The sequence below is a fragment of the Lutra lutra genome, chromosome 2 (assembly GCF_902655055.1).
Source record: "Lutra lutra chromosome 2, mLutLut1.2, whole genome shotgun sequence".
NCBI classification, from domain to species: domain Eukaryota; kingdom Metazoa; phylum Chordata; class Mammalia; order Carnivora; family Mustelidae; genus Lutra; species Lutra lutra.
Window position 1 is genome coordinate 162,814,755 of NC_062279.1, and position 12,651 is coordinate 162,827,405.

Below are 12,651 nucleotides of genomic sequence, written 5' to 3' on the forward strand. Positions count from 1 at the left end.
GGACTCGATCCCAGGACGCTGGGATCATGACCTGAGCCGAAGGCAGCTGCTTAACCAACTGAGCCACCCAGGCGTCCCTCGACTTCTTTTTTTAAGGGAGCATTTATCTCTCCCACTGCTTTAGCACTTATGAGATACTATATGATCAATAGTATTCATGAAACACCTCAAATTAAGCAATAACAGTGCAAACATCCTTTTAAATAATAGAAATGACTCCAGAAGCCTACTGATTAGTTGTGGTGGGCAAAACTTACTTGCTTTTGCACTGTTGGATGGCTTTTAAAAAACTATGTTAATATTATGTTAATTGGTTTTGTACCCTGGAGGCAGGATACCCTTTAAAAGACTTCCTTCTTCAAAGCAAGAATGCAATGACAAAGGTTACCACCTTCTCCAAACAGCTGAGGAATATTCCCGCCTTATTGGCTTTAAGGAGAAAGAATCTTGCTAATGAGTTATTTCCACTGTGTCACTTTTTCTTCTTAGCGCTTCAATCAACAATTTGAGGACCATATTAATTTGCCTAGGCTTCACAGTTCGAATTCTGGGGCCATCATAACATAGTATCACTTTAGAGATGTTTCTAAAGTTCTCAGGACCTCACTTCCCTTGCGAGCCTGGGTGGGGACTTAGTGGGAAAACACAAGGTGCTCCGCAACTGGACTTCCACCTACGGGAGCTCTTTGCATTTTTCGAAGGGGCTTCACCGTAATTAGCAGAAGCGGGTTACGAATGACTCCCCGTCAGGCGCCGAGGTTCTGTGAGGCTCCTGTATCTTGGTTCCAGGAAAGCCATGTCCTTACTGGAGGCTTATTTGAGGTATGGTGTCTTTAACTCTTTGTTATGTTACTCTTTTATGGTAACTTTGACTCTTTTCAGACTCAAAGCCATGAAAACTGGCACATCTCTCTGTAGGCGAAACGCGGGCCAGAGAAGCTGGGTTGGCGGGCGGCACACAGGAGGAACCCCCCCCCCTCCTCAGTTAACCGCGGACCGGAATTCCCCACTCCCGAACCTCCACCTCAGCTCCGGCTCCACGCCCACCCAAAGCCTGCCGCGCCCGCCCGCGCGGTGACGTCATCCCGCGGCAGCCGGCCGCCCGGACGCACCGCCCACGGAGTGGGAGCCGGAAGCCAGGCTAGCTGGCGCGCCGCGTCCCGGAACCGCGGGAGCCTGAGAGCTCGCGCACCTGGGGAAAAGGCGGTGGGAGACAACGGGCATGCGCGAGGTTGCCTGGTGGCGCAGGCGCGCTGTTGGCTTCGCTCCCGGGACGAGATCCGGTTCTCCGGGTTGCAGCGGGTGGGGAACCGTGGGCTGTCTTGGCTCCCCGGGAGAAGGGGGAGAAGAAGATGGGGACCGAGCCCGACGCTTGGGAAGGACTGGTTTGCTTCTGGGATGGGAGGGGCCGGGTGGACGGATCTTGCGTCTGTGCTGGGCGCGCCCTACGGAGTTAGGGAATTTTCTGTCGGAAGATGAACTCAAGCGACCACGCCGGCAAAGAGCGATGAGCTATCCCTAAATTAGGAACACGCTCAGAACACACGCCTGGAACCTGGGGCCAGTTTTCCCTGAGGGATGAAAACGTACCTGTGTGCTAGGCAGCGTGCAAAGGCATACCTGTTCTATTACTCTCTTGCAGCCACCAGCAACCCTGTGGGGGCGGGCATTGTTACGTGGTCCCTAATTTTCCCCTCCGGAAACCCAGGATGCTTTAAGTAGCGAATGGGTGAAAAACAGACAATAAGGACATTCTGTAAATTAATGGATAAGGTTTGGACGTTAAGAAGTAGGCTGTAGGAAGGCAGGCGGCCAGGAAAGGGGCTTAACGTAGATTTTAAGGGAATTTGGCAAGAGGAAAGAAAGTTTTTTTGGAAGCTAGGAAAGGGAAGGCAAAAGCTTGGAGGTAGGACAGGAAGTCAAAAGAAAGGAAGGCGATTACTCTAACGGGAACCTGGTGTTTCTTTTCGGCTTGCAAATGGAAGCATCTGTAATTCTACAGAACCTCTTGCCTTCCAAAGCACCGGACTTTATCTTTTCTGGACTTAGGTTTATGCTAGATGCACAGTGATGCTATGCCTCTCTACAACAAGAGGATGCATTCTGGCCACTCTAATAGAAACTTTGGCACCCAGGACAGAGATGATATGAGATGAAGGATTTAGGGCTGAACTCTGACCTGCTTGAGACAGGTCTCTTCAGTGTTCCCAGATACCTCCCTATCTCCTTTTGGCTCCAGCAGTGAAAGGCATAAACAGTTAATCATAACCTCAAGTCCAGTGCGCTCTCATTGCCAACATCCTTATCTTTCAAAGAGGACGGTGCCTTGCTGGCTCAGTCAGTGGAGCATGGTACTCTTCATCTCAGGTAATGAGTTCAAGCCTCAGATCGGGTGTGGAGCCTATTTAAAAGAAAAGGGGGGGGGGTCCTATATAATCTTTAAAGAAGTTTGGCCTCAGTGATTTGATAATGTTTGTGTTTTATACTGCAGTTATTGCTATAATACAACCTGCTGTACCCAATTTAGCAACTAATTACTACCTTGTTTTTGTCACTAATTATTTAATAAGTGTAAATTTTATCTCTTAAGCAAGATCCTTAGATTCCCCAGGCAGGGACTGTGTAGTCTCTCATATTCCTGAGTACTGACTTGACTTTTTTGTCTCTCTTACTCCTCTCGAATTCCCACTACTCATTACCCTCCCGGGTACATACTAGGCACTCAGTAAATATTGAGTGTATGACGTTGGAGAGCAGAAAACAAGCCTGTTATTTATATTTTCCTGGTCTTCTAGCAAAGTTCTCTCCTTTTGGTAGATGCTCAGCAAATGTGTGACTTCACTGCTGTGCCTTTCAGCAGGGGAAATATAATTTCCCTGTCGTCCTATTAAGAATTGCCACCTAGGGGCGCCTGGGTGGCTCAGTGGGGTAAAACCTCTGCCTTTGGCTCAGGTCGTGGTCCCAGGGTCCTGGGATCGAGCCCCACATCGGGCTCTCTGCTCGGCAAGGAGCCTGCTTCCCCTTCTCTCTGCCTGCCTCTCTGCCTACTTGTGATCTCTGCCTGTCAAATAAATACATAAAATCTTAAAAAAAAAAAAAAAAAAAGAATTGCCACCTAAAGCACTGTCCCCAAGAAGTCTGTCAAAAAATAATTGTTGATCTGGGGGCCTGGGTGGCTCAGTGGGTTAAAGCCTCTGCCTTCAGCTCAGGTCATGATCCCAGGGTCCTGGGATTGAGCCAGCCCCCCCCCCCCCCAATCGGGCTCTCTGCTCAGCAGGGAGCCTGCTTCCTCCTCCTCTCTCTCTCTCTGCCTGCCTGTCTGCCTACTTGTGATCTGTCTGTCAAATTAATAAATAAAATCTTAAAAAAAAAAGAAATAATTATTGACAGATTGATTAGCTTCAAAGAAATTCTCAATTCTTTCCTCGGGTGTGCATCCACTCTTCCACAGTAAATGAGTCATGGTTATGTTGGCCAGATGGGACTAAGAAATTCTTTGGGAGACTGTGTAATTTGAGTATCTTCTTGACTTGAGAAAACCCGCCAATACAAACTAAAATCAAACCCCTGACCCATTAACAAAAAACTAATACCAAACAGGATCTTTATGCTCGGGAACCCTATCTGCAAATCTTAAATAACTTTGTGCTCCTGGAAGAGAGAATGCCTCTGCGTGTGCATGGCGCTGGTGCATCGTGCTTCATTCCCTGTAGGTAAAGCCAAATCTGAACCACCATTCTGTAAACTTAACTTGACATGGAAGAATCCTTATGCTGGGGTGGTAGCGAGGTGATGATTTCAGGTAATGTTTGAACATAGGAAAGTTAGATGACAGAGCAAATCCATTTCAAGTATTTGCATCCAGTGGTCCTAAATCTGTCCCTCTCATTAATTAGCTGTGGGGCCTGGGGGCAAGTTACTTACCATCTCTGCGCCTTAATTTGCTCATTTGTAAAGTGGGGATGATAAGCGATACCAATACCTAACATTTAGAATTACAATGTGTAAATCTGTAAAGGCTTTAGAGCACCTGACACGTGGGCTTGTACCAAGCGCTTTAAGTAAATAAAACACAGATCTCTGCTAACCTCTACTTCCACTTTGCAGGCTTCTTGTAAGCCGCACCTATATTGAAATTCTAGAGACGCCGCTGTTTTTGATTACAAGGTTTTCCTAACCCATGCAATTATTTTTGTTGTCGTCTACACGCCTATAACTTGCCCAAACAATTTGGGAAGTCTGTACTCCTTTGTCCCGCCTCTTTGGTCCCCCCACCCTCCAGCTGTCTGGGCGGGTCCGTGAATGGGGGAGGGGGACATGCCGGTCTTCCTCCCCGCCTTCCAACTTTGTCGCTCCAGGAGAGCGTTAGCAGCCACCCCACGGGACTCCAGTCTTCCCGGGAACGCCCTCAGGGGCGGGGCTATGGGGCCACGCAGGCGCAGTGCAGCAGAGCCGCGCTTGCGCCGTGGAGAGGCTGAAGGAGGCGGGGGTTTGGTATGCTTCGAGCGAGTGTGTGAGGGGAGGAGGCGTCGGGGCCGAGCGTGGTACTACGACGGGCGCGGGCCGAAGGGGCGGGGGGATGCGCCGCGGCGGCGGTGGCGCGGGCGCTGGGGCTGGTGTTCAGAGGCGCCAGAGCAGCGGATCCCGGTCTCGCCGCCGCAGGAGCGAGGGTGTCGCGCGCGGCCTGAAGACGCCGTACCTTTCTGCCCCTCACCTTTTTTTTTTTTTTTTTAAATAACCGGAACCAATGAACGCAGCCGGGACCCAAGCTCCAGAGGCCGCCGGTGCGGAGGGGACCAGGCTGGCGCCCAGCAGGAGCTCGAGTCCGAGGCGGCGGGGGCCGCCCGAGAAGTCGCCCGCAGCGGCAACGGCTGCAGCGCCTGGCGGAGCGGACGAGTGGCTGGCGGCTGGGGCGCCGCCGCGCTTTCTATTCGCTCCTCCTCCGCGCCCTCATCCTGCCGCGGCGTCCGGCCCGGCCTCGGGCTGGCTGCGGCGGTGGTGCTGGGCTTCGCTGCTGGTGTTCGGACTGCTGGTGGCCGGAGCGGCGGACGGATGCGAGCTGGTGTCCCGGCACCTCCGCGGGCGGCGGGCCTCAGGCTCTGCCGCGGCAGCCGTCTCCTCTCACGCTGCGGCGGCGGGCGACAGTCCGGCGCTCATGACAGGTGAGGGCCCGGGGGGGGGGGCGGCGGGCGGGGCAAGGCCGGCTGCTGCGGGACTCCCATCCCCGGGAGGGGCCCGTACCCCTGCTGGGTGCCCGCTAGACGACTGCCACGAGCAGTGCGCGATGCGGAGCGGGGCGCCCAGACGCCAGCGCCTTGGCCGCTGCTTCGTCGCGGTCCCCTACAGTCCGGACGCCTTTCTCCTCCCACCCCCACCCCCGACACCCCGCCCTCGACAGAGCCTCTCGACGGCACTCGCTTCTCCGCCCTAGAGTCGGGCTCCCCGATGTTCCTCGCTGAGCAATGCGGTTGTTTCTCTCCGGTGCTGCAGAAGAGCCAGCAGGGTCTGCAGGGTACTGGGCTGATTTTTTTTTTTTTAAAGCTGATACAAAAAGCGCAGCATTGCGGTATTTAGTCCGCTTGTGGTGCTCCTTTTGCAAAGGCAGCTGGCAGCGAGTCTCCCAGGTTCAAAGCTTCGCTGAGCACAGTGTCCCAGGGGAGGCTGCTAAAGAGGATTCTTTGAGAGCCGTAATACCTAATGGTATTAGGGGTTCCGTATTAGTATGCGGAAACCTCTAAACCTAATATGTATTTTTGGAGGGTTGGGAGGAAGGTTTTAAAGGACGGGAAGTATTTGCTGCTGGGAGCATCAGTGGGGGATAAAGGGAGCAGAAAGCTCTTCAGGTAACCAGAAACGTACCTAAAATTTGTTAGGCGCAGGATATTCGTTTCGGGGCTTGTATTTGAGCAGCACAGTTCTGCTAGAGCGCACCAGCACCTTTGTAGTATAGAACGTTCTCGAAATTACTTAAAACTTGCCAACGTGTTTAGTAAGTTTAGAAAGAAAATTGAATCCCTTTAAAGCCTTCCAGTGTCACGTACAACTGATATGTGTGGTTTAAGTAATGATGTAGGGATCTCTTTTGAAACGATTTCTTTTGAAAAGTAGTGGAGCCAAATTTTTTTTTTTTTTAATTTTTGTACTGTACTTTTAAAGGTCATCAGTAGGTTTTCTACACTGATTGCAGGACTAAAAAGAAAAAGCAAAGTGGAACAAGATGACCCATCATTGATTTAACCAAAGTGATAGTCCAGCAGGCCCCTGAAAGTTAGTGACAGCTGCTCTGAGAAGTGCCCAGGAGCTGTACTCTTTGGAGCAAAGCAGCTCTTCTCTGGGTTCTGTGACAGGGTGTTTACTAGTTTAGAGAGGAGGGTGTTGGTAAACTTTGTCAGGCTCTTTCAGAGTTGTGTAGAACATGATGATCAGAATCTTTAACTTAATTTACCCTGAAACATATCAAGCTCTTTTAAATGAAACTTGAAACATCAAGCCTATCACTGGTTAATTTGGATAAAATGATTACAGAATGATGAGTATTAGGAGCGTAGTATAGTTTGAAAGGATAGGTGGAATAACTTTAAGCTTGAATAGTCTTTATTGTCCAAATACAACTGTGGCAGATAAAATGAAGAACAGTGATTATTAGGAAATTAGTAAGATAAAACTAATTGCAAAGGTTAAGGAAAGTAGCAAGATAAAACTGATTCCGAAGGTTTAATGCCTCATGCAGGAAGGGAGGGAACAAATATTTGGGCTTCTAGAAGATACAGGAGCATGACTCTTAGTTTCTTGAGCAGAAGAGTTCGATTAACAAATAATTGGCTAATATTTTATCAGTATGTAATTGGTAGGAGGGCATGCGATTTAGAAAATTCAGTACTTTCTAACTGATAACAATACAAATGTATAGTATATAGATTATAGCAAGGAAATTACTTCAGGTGGAATTTTATTTTAACTAGCTGTTTATAATCCTTTTTGAAGATTTAAATTTCTCTTATTTATGGCATCATGAAAAAGGAAAGGTGATTGTTATTAGGTAAGAAGTGTGATCACACAAAGTGAGTTTGTAGTATAGTGATTTAAAATATGTTTACAAAAATAATATTAACTCTGGAATTTATTTTGAGTGTTCTTATTATTTCCCTTTGTTGGAATACTAATTTTTAACAAGCTAAACATTTCCATTTCAAATTTAAGATAATCTGACTATACAACGTGCAAGTTAAATTGTCATTTTACTAAGTTTATGTAAATACAATCAATAGCACTGATACCTGGGAAATGGTAAATTGAAGTCGGTAATAAAGTTGGAGCATATTGAAAATTTCTTTGAGCTCTCTATATGCTCTCCACTATAGAGCTCTTTCCCATTCTTCTGATTGTGTGAATAGTGCTTTCTTTAATGGTTTTGACTTGTAAGTGTTATGCTAAACCCCAAACATAATAAATTATTGCTATTGTACACTTCAGGAAGTAGAACCATAGACTGTACTTAAAAAATACTGCTTTATCATATTCTGGGAAACATTAATGGAGAGAAGTGGGGTAGAGAGCATTAGTAATAAAACTAAGATACATGTGAATTTTGAAAGTGGAAAATTCTTGAAAGAATTCTGAGAGAAGAATTGTATTCTGGCTCTGTATTAAAGTTGTCATTTAACTGTGAGTATTCTTAATAGCTCTGAAAGTGATAGCCAAAATCAACTCTTTTCTTTTCCTCTACAGATTGGTATTTTTAATACTTCAGCAACATTATAATGAGTTTGCCTCTTATAAATAAAATGTTGAAAGCATTCTTTTCCACTGAATTTTGCCTTCCAAGAGTTTTACTTTTGAGGTTTAGTGTATTTTAAGACTAAATTGCTTTTAAGTCATGTGTCTCATGCTTAGTTTTAAGTAAGCAAGTGTTCTTATAAAGAGAGACAGAAATCATCAAAAGAAATAGACTCACCATTATAATGAATATTGATTTATATTTTCCTTTTTTTTTTTAAAGATTTTTTTTTTTAATTTATTTACTTGACAGAGATCACAAGTAGGCAGAGGCAGGCAGAGAGAGAGAGGGAGAAGCAGGCTCCCTGCTGAGCAGAGAGCCCGATGCGGGGCTCGATCCCAGGACCCTGACCCTGGGATCATGACCCGAGCCGAAGGCAGAGGCATAACCCACTGAGCCACCCAGGCGCCCCTATATTTTTCTTTTTTATATTACGTTTCCAGAATTGAGTGTGCAAATGTTTTGATAAAGTGAAACCAGTGTTTATAATACTGTGTAGTAAAGGCTTAAATTACATATACATGTATATATCTTTAGGGCTCTTGCTTTGAAAGTGATTGAAATTTAAAGCAAATTAGGGCTTGGTGATGAAATTTGTTGATTACAATCTAAGGCAGTGTTTTAATAATTCAGGCATTATTATTATTATTTGCCTGACAGATTTAGAATCAGTGAATTGATCCAGTGAAGAGTGATTGATCTTGGGGCGCCTGGGTGGCTCAGTGGGTTAAGCCGCTGCCTTCGGCTCAGGTCATGATCCCAGGTCCTGGGTTCGAGCCCCACATCGGGCTTTCTGCTCAGCAGGGAGCCTGCTTCCTCCTCTCTCTCTGCCTGCCTCTCTGCTTACTTGTGATTTCTCTCTGTCAAATAAATAAATAAAAATCTTTAAAAAAAAAAAAAAGAGTGATCTCATCCAGATATGGTCTAGAGAAATAATTTATGAGAGGGCAAGGGAAGGTCAAAGAATACACATATGCGAATATGTCATTTGTGTATATGAATATATCACAGTTCTTTATTCTGGCAAAGTGTGCACAATACAGTTGATCATTGAACATGGGGTTGGGAGTGCTGACCTGTGCAGTTAAAAATCTGAGTATAACTTTTGACTCCTCCAAACTTAACTACGAATAGCCTACTAGTGACCAGAAGCCTAAACAGTTGGTAGACATATATTTCATATTTGTATTATATACTGTATTCTTTAAGTTAGAGTAAAGAAAGTGTTAAAGTCATAAGGGAGAGAAAATATATTTACAGTACTGTACTGTATGGAAAAAATATGTATATAAGTGAACTCACGAAGTTTAAATCCACAGAGTTCAAACAAAGTTCAAGGGTCACTTAATTGTAACTGAAACATTTAAAACATGTTTTCTTGTAGAAGTTGTTTCAGAATTTTTTTTTTTTTAAAGATTTTATTTATTTATTTGACAGACGGAGATCACAGAGAAACAGGCAGAGAGAGAGTGGAGGAAGCAGGCTCCCTGCTGAGCAGAGAGCCCGATGCTATGCAGGGGGCGGGGCTCAATCCCAAGACCCTGGGATCATGACCTGAGCCTAAGGCAGAGGCTTTAACCCACTGAGCCACCCAGGCACCCCTGTTTCAGAATTTTTTAAAACAAATTTTAGCTTCAGAAATATTTGGTTCTATCTTTTCTTAAAAATGAATTAATGTAGCCTTTAGTGCCTCTGTTAAGGTTTACTATAATACTTATCATTAGTATGATATTAGGAATATAAAACTTTTTTTTTTTAAAGATTTTTTTTTTTTTTTTTTTAAAGATTTTATTTATTTATTTGACAGACAGAGATCACAAGTAGGCAGAGAGGCAGGCAGAGAGAGAGGAAGGGAAGCAGGCTCCCCGCTGAGCAGAGAGCCCGATGCGGGACTCGATCCCAGGACCCTGAGATCATGACCTGAGCCGAAGGCAGCGGCTTAACCCACTGAGCCACCCAGGCACCCTTTTTTAAAGATTTTATTTATTTATTTGACAGAGATCACAAGTAGGCAGCGAGGTAGGAAGAGAGAGGAGGGGAAGCAGGCTCCCTGCCGAGCAGAGAGCCAGATGCAGGGCTTGATCCCAGGACCCTGGGATCATGACCTGAGCTGGAGGCAGAGGCTTTAACCCACTGAGCCACTCAGGCGCCCCTGGAATATAAAACATTTTAAGACATGTCTTTTGGAAGTATTAAAATTTCAGTGAAAACTTAAAATATTCTTAATGTGAAGCTATACCATTTAGAAAGAGCCACTCTACTCATTAGTGTTAAACACATGTATGTGGTGGGGGTTTTGTTAATTTAGATGAAAATACATCACATGAACATGATTATCACTGTAAAAAATCTCAAGGTTCATTTTTAAGCATTTCACCTTGCATACCTAACATTTACCTAGCAAATGTCACTTTTTAAAAAAATTAGTATTGGCTTGAGTGTAGTTACATATATGTTGCTTTGTTGAGTATTTTACAGTGAATTTATAGTGTTGATGTTTACATTGTGATGATAGGTGAACTTATATTGTAGTTCACATAGTATTAGAAACCATTGTTTCTCTTTTTGTGAAACTGCTCTTTCGGAGTTTAGCTTCTGATTTCCTGAAGCCACCTTTTGATGGATAGGTCTTGTGCTGTGTTCTCTTTTGGCTTCCCAGGTTAACTAGTACTGGTCCTTTTCTTCATCATTCTTTGGCCATTGTGATAAGGGGTTTTTCTTTTTCTTTCCTCTTCTTCTTTTTTTTTTTTTTTTTTTTGTTTTGTCTTGTTCTCTTACTAACTACAGGATTAAGTATCTACTTATATCTGTTTTTATCTAGTCTATTTTGAACATTTTAGAATTATCTTACTGGTCTGGAAACATTGCTTTTCTTGAGAATACCATGATAGAACTGATTGGTGTCTGTTGGGAATCCCCTTGCGTAGGAATAACTTAGAGGGCCAATTGGAAAAATTTGGCTTAACTTTAGCAATAGGAGGATCCACACCAGAATTCTTTACTTTGCTTAGGGCTTGCTTTTTGGTTGGATACATGCGTATGATTTTTAGATTAATTTCGACTTCTGAGTGTGTGTATTTTGGATATTGGCTTACTCATTGATGATATTGCAGTGTAGAATACTCTTAAGATGATGCTTGAGATCTGTATCTATGTCTATGGTAGCCAAAGTATGAACTGGTTGAGCTAATGTTAAGATACACAGTAATATGAGTAGCAAGCCATTATTGATATTCACTAGAATTATGACCTTATCTTATTAAGAACTATCAGATTCTATTAGCCAAATCATTATTATTTTTTTTAAAGATTTATTTATTTGAGAGAGAAGGAGAGTAGTAAGACTCCCCACTCAGTGTGAAGCCGGGCATGGGACTCAATTTCATGAGCCTGAGATCATGACCTGAGCCGAAATCAAGAGCCCTTAAGTGACTGAGCCACTCAGGTTCCCCTCAGCCAAACAATTATGAAACATATGCAGAATACTCTATGTATAGTAGGAATTGGAAAGAATACAAAAAGGAGTGAGACAATGAGTGTGCCTGTTGGGAATAGTATGTATATTTATTAGACTATTACTAGCTGTCAGTATTGTGCTAAGTGCCGTTTATACATCACTGTTTTTAATTCTGAGATTAACACTGTTGGCGATAACTCTACTGTAATCTTCATATAAAAGATGAGGGAAGCCATAGAGGATGATCTTAAGTAACTCGCCCAAGGTTATACTTAGTAATTATAGTCAGAGATTGACTTGAGTTTTTCTGCTTACAAAGCTTTGATTCTTAACTGGTATGTTGTATGCATCTTAGACACAACTAAACATAATGAGACAGACTGATTAGTACCAATAAAAGACTGCAAAATATTGGGGAAGACTATTAGGGAATAGGAGGAGGTTAGGGTTTGAGTGGGAGCTTGATGTATAAATAGGGACTTCTTGTGGAGATGAGTGAAAGAGCTCTCTGGGAGAAGGCATAATATCAAGAATAAGCGCTAAATTAATAGTTCTTTTTAGAGTTAAGTATAGGGTGTATATAGAGTAGTGGGAAATGCAAGGAGAAAGAAGATTTGATCCAAATTATCTAGAAATTTAATATTCCTTAGTTTATATGCTTTGTTTTGAAATGTCAACACATCTAACACTGGGGTACCCAGCCATGTGCATGAAAGTATGGGAATTATGATACATTTTCTTGGCATATCCATTTTACTAACTGTGAAACAAGTATTTAATACATAGTAGTTTAAAACATTTAACCACACTGAACTTGCATGTGTTATGGAGAATGCAAATTTACTTTTATTGTTAAGGTAAAACAAAAGGCTTAAGGAGGTATTTTGACCTTTAGTAAACTCTGTTTTCCTGCTGGGTTGGGAAGCACTGTGGTTTTTGAACATTGAAGTGACATGAGCTCTTTGTTTAAGAAAGCACCATCTGGGTGGATGGAAATGAGGAGATGATAGAGATAAATGAAGAGGCCAGTTAGGAAGCTGTATACAAGTAAAGGCCTTGACAATTTCAATCATGAAATTATGGCAATGAAAATGTTTAGAGGAAATTTTATAAAATTTGCTTTATTGTTAGGAATCTAGAGGAAGTCTAAGAAGCAAAAATTATTGTTTAATTTTAAACATGTAACCTTTGTAGAGTGACTTAGATTGGTGAAAGTCCTTGAAAATATCGAGGAAATGTATTTTTAGTATTCATTATTTTATTTTGATTTAATTTTTTAAAAGATTTTATCCTTTATTTAGAGAGAGGGCACGAGTGCGTGTGAGTGAGAGCGAGCATGCCAGTGGGGGGAGAGGCAGAAGGAGAGAGAGTGAAAGATAGAGTGAGTCTCAAGCAGACTTAGCAGAGAGTGCTAAGC

The 12,651-nt window shown here is 43.6% G+C and overlaps 1 protein-coding gene across 2 annotated transcripts in view; it reads left to right on the forward strand.

Annotated features, from left to right (window-relative positions):
• Positions 1–4,512: 4,512 nt before the first annotated feature.
• STIM2 (stromal interaction molecule 2) overlaps positions 4,513–12,651 on the forward strand; it is a 144,145-nt gene continuing 136,006 nt past the window's right edge. For both annotated transcript variants that reach the window (XM_047719066.1, XM_047719067.1), the window contains exon 1: positions 4,513–5,162. In XM_047719066.1, coding sequence (XP_047575022.1) covers positions 4,748–5,162 — 415 coding nt within the window. In that variant the 5' untranslated portion in view covers positions 4,513–4,747. The remainder of the gene's footprint in view (positions 5,163–12,651) is intronic.